This window comes from Poecile atricapillus, chromosome 3, assembly GCF_030490865.1.
Source record: "Poecile atricapillus isolate bPoeAtr1 chromosome 3, bPoeAtr1.hap1, whole genome shotgun sequence".
Classification (NCBI taxonomy): domain Eukaryota; kingdom Metazoa; phylum Chordata; class Aves; order Passeriformes; family Paridae; genus Poecile; species Poecile atricapillus.
The window spans coordinates 819,086-834,937 of NC_081251.1; the positions used below are offsets into that span (position 1 = coordinate 819,086).

Sequence of the window (15,852 nt, forward strand, 5' to 3'; positions counted from 1 at the left end):
TCCCAAGATACTTCCGAGAGCAGCCCCCGGAGGGAGCCGTGCTGCTCCCCCGTTACCGCACCACGAGGCAGGAGACGCACAGCTTGGAGGGGCCGATGCAGTCGTCGTGGCAGAAGGCGCCGCAGCCCTTGCACATGATCATGGCTTTCAACCTGCAGTAACATTTGGAAGGGGGATCCTCCATGCCGCCGTCCTCGGCGAACGCCTGCACCGGGAGGCTCTGCCCGTGGCCGCCGGAGCTCACGGCCTGCCCGGCGGGGATGGTGGTGACGGTGACGGAGAAGGACATGACGTTGCCCATGGAGCTGGCCAGCTGGTTGCACTCGGACAGCCCGGTGACGAGCGAGCCCTGGCCCACGTCGGGCGAGGTGGAGACGTTGATGGTGCCGCTGTAGCTGGGCCCCAGGAGCTGCGGCCCGGAGCTCCCCGGCAGCTTCGGGGGGTGCGGGGCGGGGAGCAGCGGCGGCTGCGCCGAGTCCGGGGACGGGGCCCCGAAGAGCTCCGTGCCGCCGTGGCCCTTGCCCCTGATGGCGTGGGCCATCTGCTCCTGCGCCGCCTGCAGCAGGTCCCGGGCCAGCGCGCTGCCGTCCAGCGCCGGCGCCTTCTCCTTGGGGCCGGCTGCCGGCGGCACCGGGAGCCCCTCGGCCGTCGGCCCCGGGGAGCCGGGGGGGTCCGTGGGGCCGTGTGAGCCCCGCTCCTTCTCCCCCTGCCCCGCCCGCGGCTCCTCCTCGACGCCGATGCGCTCCCGCTCGTCCCCGGAGCTCTCGTCGTCCGCGTCCTCCTCGCTGCTGCTGCTGCTGCTGCCCCGGCCCATCACCTCCTCGGGCTCTGCCCTGGCGCCCTCGGGCAGCCCCAGGCGGGGCTCGGCGCTCAGGGAGAAGCCTCTCCTCAAGCTCTCGGAGCCGCGGCCGTAGGTGGAGATGTTGAGCAGGTAGTGGCCGGACATGGCAGGCTTGGACGTCCTCCTGCCCGTGAAGCCCAGCATGAATCTCTGGCTGGTGGAGCTGTTTTCCAGCGGGAAACCTGAGTGCGGGAGGTTCAGCTGTGAGGGCTGAAGGACGGGCAGCAGGTTCTGCCTCTGCACCCTCTTGATGAGAGTCTGCAGGATCTGCTCCTGGGTGGATTTGCTCAGCGCCTCGTGGCACTGCTGCTGCTCAGGAGCGGGCTCCTTTCCCGAGGGGAGCGGGAAGGTCCTTGGAATGTGAGGCAGGGGCCTGTTCTGGCAGAAGATCTTCCCGAGCTGCTGCGGGGGCAAACTCGACGCTCTGTCCCCCGCCTCGGCGCCGTTCCCCGCTGCACCGGGGGCTGCTGCCCCCTTCTCTTCCTGAGGAGCCACCGGGACACTTTTCATTTCTGCTTTGGTGAGCGGCTTGGGCAGGATCTGCTCCAGAGGGACGCTCTTGCCCTGGAGCAGCTGGGTGACCAAAGGGTTGTTGGCAGGAATGCTGGAGCTGGCTCTGGGCAGGGCCCCGCCGGGAGCGGATTTAAGGCTGGGTGCTGCTGAGGAGCTGCTGCACGGTGGGACGGGCACAGCCCCGGGGCCCGTGGCTGGCAGGGGGGACAGCAGGGGGGAAGGAGATTGGCTTTTGGAGGGGTCACAGCCGGTGCCTCCCGGGGTTCCGCTGCCGGAGCCCCCCGTGCCCCCCGTGCCCGTCCCTAGCGCCGGGGCTGCCGCCCGGGGCCCTGGCTGTAGCTGTGCTCCAGGAGGATGGCGAGCAGCTCCCGGCTCCGCCTGCCTCTCCACCTGGGCACGGGGCCCTGGGCAATGGGGAAGAAACCTTCTCGAACCTCCCCCGCTTCCAGTTCCTGCCAGTTCCAGTGCGTTTGCTCCAGTTGTGCTTTGGGGGGCTCCGCCGGGGTCTCCCCCCCTGCCCGGGGGTCTCCCCCCGCCCGGGCCGGGCCCTGGCACGGCTCCCCCGGCCGAGGCGGCGGCGGCGGCGGCGGCCGCTGCCCTCTGAGCCTTGGCCTGCTGCGCTCTTGCCTTGATGTCGGCCAAGGTCCTGGCCCCTGTTCTGCCCGGACTGCTGAGGGACAGGGGGAAGCGTGCCCTGGGAGAGACCTGGCCCGCAGGAAATGGCATCGGGGAGATTCTGGACACGGGAATCTGGAACAGAGCAGGAGAAAAGCGCAGCTGAGACACGGGGAACGCTCCACCCGCAGCTGTGAGTGTCTGCAGCTTCCACCTGGAGAGCTGCTTGTGGCTGGGGATGAGAAATCCCTTTGGAGAAACCCCTCCTGTCCCTGCCTTGAGACCCTCAGCTGCCTCCCAGGCGGTTTTAGGGTGGTACAAACCCCCTGAGCTCATCCCTCACAGTGAGACCCACTGACACCATCACCCAGAGCCCCCAGGTTCCCTCCCTGAAGGGCTGATCCAGCCCCCAGCCCTGTCAGCCCCTGTTCCTCTGTTTCACATTATTCAGATGTGATTTGTGTCCTTTGAAAGGTGTCACCACCCTGCTGGACTCAGCCTTGCTCTTCCCCCCTGCTCACCCATCATTTGTCTCCTCAGTGCCTTTGTACAAAGCCATAGTGATCCACTGAGCTGGAGACAAAATGCTGATAATTTACTCTTTCCTTCTAAAACATTTCCCCCAATGTTCCAGCTGACTTTCCCCATGTCTGCTCTTCCCAAGGTATGTGCTGAGTCCTGCACTGAGCCTGCTGCTGCCCTGTTTCCCTGCAGAGATCTCAAGGAGTTGATTTGAGGTTACATTTATTTTCTGTATCCATAAAATCCTCACTGGATCCCACTGAGCTCTGATCAACCACTTCACCACTTCATTTTTGGGGAATGACACGTCTTGGGGACATGTCTCTCCCCATTTTTTCCTGGTTTGCTGGGGAAACTATTCCCCATCACCTGCAACTCACTCTGCTGTTAAATCCCACCTTTACTGCCCTGGCAGGCCAACCCTCCCTCCTTCCTGGTATTCCTGACCCCTTTTATGGACAATTTCCCCAGTTCTGTGTCACTGACAATTTCACTGATGCTCTCCTGCCTTCGTGCTGTTCTTATTAACACGGTGACAATGATGAGCTGCTTTTAAAGTTTGGAGTTTGCAGCTTTTTAGTACAAAAGGATATGAGTAGGGGAGCAGAATTCCTGGGACATACAGGAATTAAGCTTCTGCCTAAGGCCCCAGAGCAGCAGGTGCAGCAGCAGCTGCCTGGTCCTGACAGGTCAGGACATTCCTGACAGGTCAAACATTCCTGCAAAGCCTGGATTGTTTCTGTCCTGCTGCCTCCCCCTGCCCATCCCAGCATGGCCCAGCTCCCCTTTCTCTCTCCTTCCCTTCCCTTCCCTTCCCTTCCCTTCCCTTCCCAGGCTGGCTCTTGCACGGGCTCAGCAGTGTCAGCTCCCGAGCTGTGGCCCTGCAGCAGGACTGCAGCGCTGCCAGGGGCTCTCAGCAGCGTCAGGGCTGGCTGCAGTGCTGCCATCTGCTCCTCTGCCCTGCTCTGCCGCTGCACCTGCATCCCCACAGCCCTGCAGAGCCCTGCAGCTCTCCCTGTCCCACGGGACGGGCTCTGGGGACCCTTCCAACCCAAGCCCTGGGGTTCAGTGGCCGTGGCTCTGTCCCCGTCCTGCTCACCTTGAGCGGGGGCACCCGCGGCACCGTGCTGGGAAAGGGCTGCTTCCGAAAGGCCTCCTGCTGCTGGCAGGGCTCGGCCACGCGGGGCTTCTTCTCCGGGGAGCCCGCAGCTCCCTCCCCGCTCTCCGATTTCCTCTTGTGGGGCTCCACACCGACCTCCATGGCCTCGCTCCCGGGGGCCTTCGCGTCCGGGGCTGCCGCGGGGCTTTGTGGCTTGGCTCCTTCGGCCGCCTCGGGGCTCTTTGGTTTGCCCGGGGTCTCCCTCCCCTCCCCGGGTTTCCCCTGCTCCTGTGCCCCGTGGCCGGTGGCTCCGTGGGGAGGCTCGGGCAGGGCCAGGGTGTCCCCTCGGGCTCTCTCCCGGCCGGGCCCGCAGCGTTCCCCGGCTCTCTCCGCCCGTCGCTCCGGGGATGCTCCGGCTGCCTTGGGCTGCGGGACCTCTCCTCCCTCCTGTGCTGCTCCTGTGCCAGCTCCTGCCCCGGGGCCTGGATGTGCTTCGGGCTCCGCCGGGGACCGGCCCTGCTCCCGCTGCGGGCCCGGGGGGCTGCGGGGCCGGGTGGGCTCTGCCTCTGTCAGCCGCTCCGACTCCTCGGGGCTCAGCCCAGAACTGCCAAGGAAAACAGAGGCTTTGCTTTGGAAAACATCCCTGCTAAACCGTCCCAGAGAGGGAAACGGAGGCAGGAGTCTCTAAATAAACTCCCCAAATAAATGTCTCACACACCCCATTCTGAGAACCTTCCCTGCTGATAATCCTCCCGCAGGAAACAGAAATCAGCATCAGAGATTAAAACCAGCTAAATGCAATACGTGGAACACTGGGTAGCTCCAGGCCTTTTCCAGACATCGGTTTTCCAAGGGTTTCCAAAGGGTTTGGCCAGCAGTGAGGATCTCCTGTGTGAGCCCCAGAGCCCCTCTGCAGCACGGGGCAGCCCCGGCTCACACGGTGACATTGGCAGGGAGGGACACTGGAAAGGCTCCCATCACCTCTTCAAGAGGAACATGGAATCTAATTCCCAGAGTGATGTCTGGGAAAAGTTACTCCAAACCTGGCACAGCACAGGATTAGAAATTCCTGTTCAGTTATTTACACGTGTGTGCTCCTGTCCAGGTGTCTCAGTAACTCACACAGAAACCCCAAAGGATGGGGAAATCCTGAAGCAAGAGGAGGCACAGAATAAAAGCTCTGCAGATCTGGGGGTTTAACCAGGTGGTGTGGGATTGGAGATGTGGGAATGCAGGTCCTGACCCTGAGGTGGGACACGCAGCTGCAGAGCCCCAGCTCCAGGAGAATGCAGGGGGTGGCTCCAAGCAAGGAGGGGGAAGAGGTGTGGAAGCCCAGGACACCCTGCACTGGATAAAGGGTGAGGCAAACACCTCACACCCGACCTGGATCCCGCTGGCATTTCCCAGTTTCCTGGAACCAGCTGAAGCCAGAAACCTTCAGCTTCCAGGGCTGATGAAACCCAATGTTCATGGATGGAGAAGCCCAGGAGCCAGCTGAGCTCTCACCTCTGCCCGTAGTAGCTCTCAAAGAAGTGCTCCTTCCACAGCTCCACCTTCTTTTCCTTCTCGATTTCTTGCCGGATCCGGAGCTGCATTTCTGGGGTGAACTCTCCTGTGGGATGCAAAAGGGATTTGAGCCAGGAAAGGGCTGGATAAGGGGGCACAGGCCCAGGTGGGTGTCCCAGGAGCCCTGGATGCTGCACCTGCCCTCAGCCCTGAGCTGAGCCCCAGGGGCTGCTCCAGTGGGATGGGGCAGCCAAGGGAATGGAGCTGGGAAGGGGCTGGAGCCCCAGGAGAGGCTGAGGGAGCTGGGAAGGGGCTGGAGCCCCAGGAGAGGCTGAGGGAGCTGGGAAAGGGGCTCAGCCTGGAGAAAAGGAGGCTCCGGGGGGACCTTGTGGCTCTGCACAAGTCCCTGCCAGGAGGGGACAGCCAGGAGGGCTCGGGCTCTGCTCCCAGGGAACAGGGACAGGAGGAGAGGGAACAGCCTGGCCAGACTTGTAAGGGCCTCATCACCCTGATAGGGAAGAATTTTCCCCAATATCCCACCTAAACATCCAAAGGGATGGCTCAAAGGACTGAGCACCCTGTGCTGGTGACACCGTGCTCTGCTCTGGAACAGAATTTCCCTTCTCTGTTGTGCCCCAACTCCAGAATGCCCCAGCTCTACTGCCAGTTCAGAAGATTTGAAATACATTTTTCCTTCTTTGCTCATCTTTTCCAGAGATTTGCTTTGTCATTTCAACACAGAACTCCTCCTGCAGCCCCCTCTGGCCTGGAGCCCCCCAGTTCTGGGCTTGCCTTGGCTCCCGTGCCTGCAGTGAGGCCCTGCAGAGCTCCAGCTCCTCCAGGAACATCCCCCAGGCTTCCCCAGCTGCTCCCCGGCCGTGGGGACACGTGGGGAGCCTTTACCTTCTGACAGCCTCTCCTTCCAGCCCTGGGCAGCCGAGGTGAAGAACTCATTGTTGAGCGCGGAGCTGCTGAGCCTCATCAGCCCATCGGCCCCGACCTGTGAGAGACACAGCCCCTGGTCACCTGCTGGCCACAGCTCATGGTGACCTGCTGGCCACAGCCCCTGGTCACCTGCTGGCCACAGCCCCTGGTCACCTGCTGGCCACAGCCCCTGGTCACCTGCTGGCCACAGCCCCTGGTCACCTGCTGGCCACAGCCCCTGGTCACCTGCTGGCCACAGTTCATGGCCACAGCCCCTGGTCACAGCCCCTGGTCACCTGCTGGCCACAGCCCCTGGTCACCTGCTGGCCACAGCCCCTGGTCACCTGCTGGCCACAGCTCATGGTCACCTGCTGGCCACAGCTCATGGTCACAGCCCCTGGTCACAGCCCCTGGTCACAGCTCATGGTCACAGCTCATGGTCACAGCCCCTGGTCACCTGCTGGCCACAGCCCCAGGTCACAGCCCCAGGTCACAGCCCCTGGTCACAGCCCCTGGTCACCTGCTGGCCACAGCTCATGGTCACAGCCCCTGGTCACCTGCTGGCCACAGCTCATGGCCACAGTTTATGGTCACAGCCCCTGGTCACCTGCTGGTCACAGTTCATGGTCACCTGCTGGTCTCAGCCCCTGGTCACAGCTCATGGCCACAGCCCCTGGCCACAGCTCATGGTCACCTGCTGGCCACAGCCCCAGCCCCCAGCCCCAGGTACTGCTGCAGGGCCGGTGTCCCCAGGCCCAGCTGGAGCACAGCTCTGTCCCACAGCCCTGGGAACCTGCCTGGGCTCACCCAGGACCAACACAGCAGCCCCAGCCTGGCTCTGCTGGGCCCAGCTTTGTACCCTGCTCAGTGGGGCTGGGACTTTATCACACAACTGCCCAGAACAAAGCAATGCCTCGGTGGGTGACACTAAAACACAGTGCTGAGGGGGTTATTTCTCCAGTTCTGGAGGATTTGGGAACACTCCCACAATTCCAGATTGTTCCCAGCCCAGCTCAGCCTGGCCTTGGGCACTGCCAGGGATCCAGGGGCAGCCCCAGCTGCTCTGGGCACCCTGTGCCAGGCACTGCCCACCCTGCCAGGGAACAATTCCTGCCCAAAATCCCATCTGGCAGTGGGAAGCCATTCCCTGGGTGCTGTCCCTCAGGCCCTTGTCTCCCTTCAGGTCCTGGAAGGCCACAATGAGCTCCCCCTAAGCTGGGTTCTCTGTCCCGGGCTGGCAGGGGGATGTGCAGCCCTCACCTGTCTGTCGACGTCGGGCAGCAGCAGCAGCAGGCGCTGCTGGCACTCTGCAGGCAGCAGGGAGAAGGTGTGTTTGTTGATCAGAGCCCGCAGGTTGGTGTTCACCAGGATGGAGTCCGGGGTCTCCACGTCGATGTCGGCGCAGCGCGCTCTCTTCAGCTGCCCTGCAGGGAACGCACCCCGCTCACTCCCCGCGCTGGGAGCGACCCCCGAGCTCCTGCTGCTGCACCATGGAGCCCACCAGGCCCAGGAACAGAGCACCCCATCCCCACCCAGCCCCCTCCCTCGGCACCCCAGCAAGGAGGGCTCACAGGAGCCTTCCTACAACCCCCTCTGGCCACGGCATTTTGCTGCTTGAAGTCTCCAGCTAAGGTGAGTTTGTTGCTGGGGGTTTCTTTGGAGATTCCTGCCCGCTGGAAGTGCCTGTTTTCCACAGTGACACGGTCTGGGATAGACACCTCAGAACTAGGGAGGACCTGGATCTCAGGGAAAGGTTCTTCCCCAGAGGTTCCCAGGCTCCCCAAAGAATGGTCCCAGCCCCGAGGCTGCCAGAGCTCCAGGAGCCTTTGGACACTCTGGGATGCCCAGGCTGGGATTGCTGGGGTATCCTGGCCAGCACCAGGAGCTGGATTCCATGATCCTCGTGGGTTTCTTCCCCCCCAGGACATTCCAGGACTTTGTAGGAATATCCTTAAATTCACCATGGTCAATCCCACCCTTGGAGAACGTAAAAGGAACCAGGAAGGTCGGGAGGGCTGAGCAAGCCCCAGCTCCAGCAAAGCCTGAGAGCCAAATCCAGCGGGGTCTGAGGGATGGAGATGCAGGGAGGAATTTCTTTTCCTTTTTCATGTTATTGGAGCGTGTAAGTACATTAAAAACCCATAAATAATGCAGGTCCTTTTGTGCTCTCCAAGAGCTGGGAATCCCCAGGAGAGGCCCAGCTGACGAGGCCTGGGAAGGGCTGATCTGAAGATGGCATTATGAATTATTTATCCCAAATCCCAGCAGGCTGGCAGCACCTTCCAGGGTCCCTCAGCAATGGAATTAGCACACTTCACTCCATTTTTTGCTGTTTTAGGCTTTTGTGCTGGCACTGGAGCAGCCAAAGCCCGGGAAAGCAGGGAAATCCTTCTCTTACGTGCGTGGAGCCTGTCGGATCTCGGGAAGGGCTTCTTGCCCAGCCCTGGCAGGGAATTCTCCAGCTTCACCGAGGGCGAGGAGCTGGACGTGGAGTTTGGGGGGCTGCTGGAATGTCCATCCTGCTTCCCTTCCCAGCCTGCCAGAGAGGGAGACACTGCAACACGGGGATGCACAGAGGGATCCTGCACCAGGATATTCCTGCAGGGAATGGAGGGTCTCCCACACCCAGAGCCACCCCTGCAGCTCCAGCAATTCCAGGACAGACATTCCTGTGCTCCTGGAGTGCCTCCTGCCCAGCAGCTGAATGTGGGACGTCCCTTGGAGCCACCAGAGCATCTCAAAACAAAGGCATGGACAGGCACATCCATTTCCCGGTTAATCCTGATTTATTTCCCACCTAATCCAACCCAGGCATGGTCCCATTAACATTTCCAGGGCTAACAGAGCTCCTGGCAGAGCTCCTGACAGGGAAATCTCTCCACACCTCTCATGTCCTTGCTGAACTTCTCCCTCTACTGCAGCTTTTGTCCTTGCCCACCCTGGGGAATTCCTCCTCCTCTTCCCAGTGCTCAGTCTCCCATCCTGGTTCCCTCCCTCCCTTCCCTTCCTCACACAAGCTGTTCCAGCTCTGAATCAATCCCTGAAATTGTGGAATCTGTGCCTTTGCTTTCCACTAAACGTTGTTCCCTCCCCGTGCCCATTTCATTTCCTGCTCTCTCCCCACACCTCCCGCTGCCCCTGCTGGGAGCTGTCCCTGTGCAGCAGCTCAGGGATGGGGAAAGGGATTTCCTGGAGAAACACACACACCAGGAGCCTTCCAGGCCTTGGAAGGGAGGGATTTACAGCCTGAGGGGGCTCCTGAACATGCTGATCCCACCTGGAAGCAGGAAAAGATCCTGGCCTGAGCCTAAGGAAAGCATCCTAAGGCTGGAGTTCCATGGCAAGACTCGCTGGTCTGCTCACTGCAGGGAGGAGGGAATTCACTGGGAATGAATCCCAGATCCTGCCCCAGGACAGGCTGAGGGCCAGGGCAGCTCCCAGGCACTCCCAGCTTCTCAAAGCTCCTGGAAAATCCTGCTGTGAATTTCTGTGGGACATTCCCACAGTTCTCCCCAGATGTGCAAACGCAGATGTTTGTAATGCTGACCCCGGGACTGCTGCTCCTCTCTGGCTGCTCCCACGGCAGGGATGGAATGGGAACACCGGGAATTTCCCTGGCACAAGCTGGCCCTGCTCCACATCCCAGCTGCCTGCAGGGACTGAGGGTGGGATGCTGAGCCCTGCCAGGGATTGTCTGGGACACTGAGCCTGTGCCAAGCCAGAATTCAGCAGGTGCCAGGGAACTGGGCAGCAGGGACTGCCTGAGTCCCAGCTCCCGTGCCCGCTGCTTTGGCAGGGAATAACCAGAGGCAGATGCAGAATTCCTGACTCCACAGGCAGCTGTCCCTGCTCCCAGCACAGCTCCTCAGCTGAAGGACTGACAGCTTGCAAGGGAAGGCGTTTTGGGACTGGGATGGGGTCAATAATTAATATTAATGAATTACCCACAGCACCAGGCTTTACTGGAGAGCTCGATGGCTGAAAAAACCTTGGGATTTGGGACTGGAGATGCAGTTTTGTTGGGATCTGGATCAGGGCTGGGAGCAGCCTGGGACAGTGGGAGGTGTCCCTGCCATGGCAGGGGTGGCACTGGAGGGGCTCTGAGGTCCCTTCCCACCCAAGCAGTTTGGAATTTGATGGTTCTGTGGCTCAGAACCAGCACCTTGGCAAGGCACTCAGTTACTCTGGAAAGAGATCAGGGAAACCTGGCTGGAAATAACCACCAAGAATTTGGGATACCATGGAAAATCTGGTGCTGGCAGGGGAGCCAGAGCAGAGCAGTGTCCTCACTGATTTCTGACAAATTCTGGAAACCCCTCAGGGATCTTCCAGATCAGAACAGGGCATGGAACCCACCCTGCAGGATGAGGAGCCACATTGGAAAACATAGATAGCAGGAGAAACCCCCAAACATAAACACCAGGAGAAATCACTAAACATAAATACCAGGAGAAACCCCCAAACATAAACACCAGGAGAAATCACTAAACATAAACACCAGGAGAAATCAGGAAACATAAATAGCAGGAGAAACCCCCAAACATAAACACCAGGAGAACCCCAAACAGGAATAACCAGGAGAAACTCCCAAACATAAACACCAGGAGAAATCCCCACACATAAACACCGGGAGAAGGCCCCTGCATGGGGTGCAGGTGACTGGGAAAGTCACTGAGCACTGGGAGCAGCTTTTCCAGCCAAAGGCACGGTCAGATCTATCCAAGATCCACCTGAGGTGTGTCCAAGGTCTGTCCTGAGCTGGTGCATCCCTACCAGAGCCAAGCCCTGAGCCAGAGCTGAGCCAGAGCCCCAGGGAAGCTGCAGGCAGGAGGTTTCCCAGCCCTGTCCCAGGATCAGCTCCCACTCCTGTCCTCACGTACCCGACTTCCCGGGCGCGGCGCCCTTGGCCTTGAGCAGGACGTGCTGGCTGGAGGGCAGCGCCATTCCCGGCCCCATTCCCGGAGCCATTCCCGCCCGGCACTGCTGCTGCTGCTGCTGCTGCTGCTTCTGCTGCTGCTGCTGCTGCTTCTGCTGCTGCTGCTTCAGGGCCTGCAGGGACAGGAGCACCGGGATCAGGCACCCAGAGCCTGCGGACGCGGCCCCGGCTCGGGAACGCCACCGCGACTGAACCAATTCCCTGCTGGAGCAGCTCCAGCTCCCTGGAGCATCCTGGGCATCCCCTCCTGTGCTGCCTCAGGGAAAGGGGCTCTGAGAGGAGCAGGGAAAGGATTCTGGCTCCAGAAGTGACTGCACACAGAGCTGTGAGGTGAAAGTGGCGCCCTGGAGCTCATCCCTTCTCCTGGAGAGAGCAGCTCCCCAGGGCTCGCTAGGAACCAGCCGAGTAACAAAGATCCAAATGCTGAAGAGAACAAAACTAAAACCTTTGTTTCAGGAAAGACACAAAGCAGCACCAGGACAGGGCCCCAGGGGCTCCCACTGGAGGGTTCAGTGGAGCTGCAAACCAAAGGTTGTGTTTGCAAAAACCAAAATCCAAACCCAGCTGACCTCAACAGCAGAAAAATGGCAACAGATGAAGGATTCCATGGGATTTCAGAACAGGAGTAACAGGGTGTCTTGTGCTGCATGGACACAAAGGAGGGGCACTGTTAACTAGGGATCATCCCTGCCTTAAATAATAATAATAATAATAATAATAATAATAATAATAATAATAATAATAATAATAATAATAATAATATTAATAATAACAATAATAGCAAGGAGAGCAATAATAATGCAGCCAGAACTGGGAGAGGGAATGAATCCATGGAGGAAGGTGCAGGAGCTGCTCCTGGAGAAGGCACAGCCCAGCTGACTGTCAGAGTACAAGGACACACAGCAGGCAGACTGACAGACTGGGATATCCAAGGGACACCTCCTTGGATCCTGTTTTCCTTTATTAAATAGTTCCTATGCATCCCCTTCCCCCAGAGCTTGGAGAAGTGTTCAGTGAGATGGAAACACAGCAAAATTGAACTGACCTCTTGTTATTGAGGTCAAAAGCTTTCTAAGAAGAGAGATTGAAAGAGCTCTGGCAGTCACAGGAATCAGCAAAATGCAGCAGCAAGGTCAGGAAAGGCTTTCAGAGGCTGCTGGGTGAAGCCCAGGGAGCAGTGAGCACCAGGGAGGTGCTGGCACTGCCTGCTGTGCCCAGCTGAATCCCACTCTGCCACCTCAGGCTTTTCCTGCCTGAGGGAACACAATTCCAGCTGTGCTCCCTGTGTCCTCTCAGCTCCTGGAGGTGAGGAGGAAACTCCTTGGATGGATCTTTAAATTCCCTGTTATCCTGATCTCTGTTATAAACATCTGGGGGTTCTTTGAATCAAAATTATACCGGGTCCTGTCACAACAGGGGGATGGAGCACTCTCCTCTGGGAAAAGGCTGAGAAAACTAGGATTGTCCAGCCTGAAGAAGTGAAGGCTCTGGGGTGAACAAACTGTGACCTCCCAGGACCTGGAGGAGCTCCAGGAGAGCTGGAGAGGGACTGGGGACAAGGGCTGGAGGGACAGGAGCCAGGGAATGGCTGCCAGTGCCAGAGGGCAGGGCTGGATGGGATTTGGGGCAGGAATTGTTCCCTGGCAGGGTGGGCAGGCCCTGGCACAGGGTGCCCAGAGCAGCTGGGGCTGCCCCTGGATCCCTGGCAGTGCCCAAGGCCAGGCTGATGGGGCTGGAGCAGCCTGGGACAGCGGGAGGAGTCCCTGGAATGGGATGAGCTTTCAGCTCCCATCCCACCAAAACCATTCCATGGATCTGTGACAGTCACTGAGTAATTCTGGTGGGAGAGAACCTCGGGAGTCTCCAAGTCCTGCTCAGCCAGGGCCTCCCTCAGGTCTGGAAAGCTCCAAGGATGGAGGGGACACAACTCTCGTGTCCTGATCCACTGCTGGGCTGTTCCCAGGGGGAGGACCCTGAGCTTTGCCTTGTGTTCTGACCCCCTCAGCACCAAAAGGACGTGAAATCCTCAGGATTCAGAATCCCTGTGGATGTGGCACTTGAGGACGTGGCCAGTGGGACTTGGCAGCGCTGGCAAGGGTTGGACTCCATGGGCTCTGAGGGCTTTTCCAAAACAAACCATTTGGGAGATGTGGAATCTCCAGCAGGATGAGCCAATTGCAATTCTGACCCTGCAAACCTCCAAGTCAGGGTTTTTCCAGAGGATTTAAGGAATGCAGGGGAGGTGGGCATGGCACAGGCCCTGCTCAGCTGAACTCAGCTGTGGATGAACCAAATCCTGGTTTCTGGAAGAGCCCCATCCACACTCCCAGTCCAGCAGCAGGTGGATTCTCCCTCAGGAATCCACTCCCTCTTCCCTCAGGGAATGTTGTAATTCCTGGAGAGGGGAGGGCTGAGCCCAAGCAGCCCCCAGCAATAATCCAGGGCACAGACAGGATTAAGGCCACAGGAGTTCCTTTAATTCTCCTTTCACTCACAGCGTGGAGTTTTCCAGCCTTGTCTCTCCTTCCCACCATCCCAATTTCCTCTTTTTAGCTACTTTTTATAACTCCCTGCCATGGCAGGGACACTTCCCACTGTCCCAGGCTGCTCCAAGCCCCATCCAGCCTGGCTGGGACACTGCCAGGGATCCAGGATTGCCCAGATTCCCTGGGCACCTGGAGCAGCCTGATCCCCCTGGGAAGGGAAGAGCCTGTGGGGATGCTGGGGAATGTTTGCCAGCCAGGATTAACGAGGGCTGGGGAATGCAGAGATAATTAATATCCTGCTCAATTAGTGGGAAGCAATTTTCTGGGCATTCAGATGGAAGTGGAAGCTGGGAAGTTCAGAGGAAAGCCTGGCTGCAGTGCCAGCCCCAGCACACACCGAGCTCCCGGTGGGGAATCAGCCCCAGGGAACAGAAAATTCCCAGGAGCTGGCACCTCCCTTGGCACCAGCTCAGCTCCTGTTCATCCTTCCCTTCCCTTCCCTTCCTGCTCCCCTCAGGAACAGCCCAGAACCAGTGACTGCTCCCTCCCTGCAGATCCCTTCCCAAGGGATACTCTGGAATGGCATCCTGAGTGTCAGGGAATCAGGCTGGGCTGGGAGAGCACCCCATGATCCCACCTGACCCATGATTCCTCCCACACCTTCCCTCTCCCAGGGAGAAAATCCAACCCTGATACAGCAATTTCTTCCCAAGGATCCCGGGAGCCTGAGCAGAGCAGCCAGGGGAACTCCACACTTGGGAATAATTCAGCTGGAATTCCTCAGCAGGAGGAGCAAATCTGAGGCACAGACAGCTCCACTCCCTGCTGTGCACACAGGGAACAGGATCCATGGAAAAGCAGGCATGGAAACGTCACTCCTGCTCACAGAACCCACGAGAGGAGAGAGGCAGAGTGTTCTTCTTCCTTCTCCATGGAATTCCTGTTCTCCTTCCTTCTCCATGGAATTCCTGCTCTCCTTCCTTCTCCATGGAATTCCTGCTGTCCTTCCTTCTCCATGGAATTCCTGTTCTCCTTCTTCCTCCTCCAGACCCTGCCCATGGAATTCCTGCTGTCCTTCCTTCTCCATGGAATTCCTGTTCTTCTTCCTCCTCCAGACACTGCCCATGGAATTCCTGTTCTCCTTCCTCCTCCAGACACTGCCCATGGAATTCCTGCCCTCCTTCCTTCTCCAGACACTGCCCATGGAATTCCTGCCCTTCCCTTCCCTTTCCCTGCATGTGGACATGCAGCAGCCATGGAATTTCCTGGGAGGGAACTGCTGCCCACCAGGGGAGCAGTTTCAGTGCATTTTCCCCCAAAGAGTGAATTTCCCAATCCCATTTCCCGGGAATGCAGGAAGCTACAGGATCTCAACTGGGGATGAGAAATCACTTTCACAGCCTTCCTGAAAAAGAAGCACTTTGGAAGTGCAGATGGTTTTTGGGTCAGAAGCAAAGGAACTGAAGAGCACACTGCTGCCATCAGCCCCAGGAGCTCAGGGATTCCATCCTGGGATTCCATCCAGGGATTCCATCCAGGGATTCTACCCTGGGATTCCATCCAGGGATTCTACCCTGGGATTCCATCCTGGGTTTCCATCCTGGGTTTCCATCCTGGGATTCCATCCTGGGATTCCATCCCAGGATTCTAACCCGGGATTCTACCCAGGGATTCCATACTGGAATTCCATCCAGGGATTCCATTCCATTCAAACCCCAGTGCTGGAGTCAGACACAGACTGTGTGCCCTTGTTTCTGATACTTAGTTCTAAGACCCAGAAAAACACTGAATTTCATATAACATGAAATTCATGAGCATGTTTTCATGGTGATACATGAGAACAACTGTTAAAGTTAGATAGAAAAAGCTAAAAGTGTGTGTGTAGATTAGAAAGTTTTCTTAAGTCACTGGGTGAAAAAGTAGTTTAGAGAACAGGAGACAATATGGAGGATTTAGGCTGTTGTCTCTTGTCATTCTTTCTTCTTCATGTTCCTCTTCTAGAAGTTTTTGGGTGATAGTGAGTGATTGGACAGAAAATGCTTCAGTGCAGCACACAGGTGATGGGTCATTGGGTCATTAAGAAAAATAATATACGTGTCTGTTGTTAATTGGGTAAAAATAAGTAAAAAGATAAAAGAGCGGAGTTGTTCAGAGCCATTTTGTGCTTTCAAAACCAAAGTGAGCCACAAGGCTTTGTTTGTACCATCAGAAGAAAGAAATGTACCAGACTGCAGTGATTTAAATTGTGCAGCCAGCCTGGAGAGACCTGCCAGGTTTGTGATGACCTTCTAATAAACACGAGAAACAAGATTCTAACGAGCTCGAGAGTTCTCTTCAAACCTAAAGAACTGAGATAAGCAGAGCTCCCCATGAGGGAGGATCCCAAAAGAATCCAAAGGAGACTGAGAAT

At 58.1% G+C, this 15,852-nt stretch overlaps 1 protein-coding gene across 4 annotated transcripts in view; it reads right to left on the reverse strand.

The window, feature by feature from the left end:
• Positions 1-52: 52 nt before the first annotated feature.
• Positions 53-15,852, reverse strand: part of ASXL2 (ASXL transcriptional regulator 2) — a 59,575-nt gene continuing 43,775 nt past the window's right edge. For 3 of the 4 annotated variants that reach the window (XM_058834256.1, XM_058834254.1, XM_058834257.1), the window contains 7 exons: positions 10,901-11,069; positions 8,419-8,574; positions 7,281-7,444; positions 6,000-6,096; positions 5,097-5,202; positions 3,591-4,194; positions 53-2,104 (listed from right to left, as the gene is read on the reverse strand). In XM_058834256.1, the coding sequence (XP_058690239.1) occupies positions 53-2,104; positions 3,591-4,194; positions 5,097-5,202; positions 6,000-6,096; positions 7,281-7,444; positions 8,419-8,574; positions 10,901-11,069 (3,348 nt within the window). The remainder of the gene's footprint in view (positions 2,105-3,590; positions 4,195-5,096; positions 5,203-5,999; positions 6,097-7,280; positions 7,445-8,418; positions 8,575-10,900; positions 11,070-15,852) is intronic. The other variant, XM_058834255.1, reaches the window with a different exon arrangement.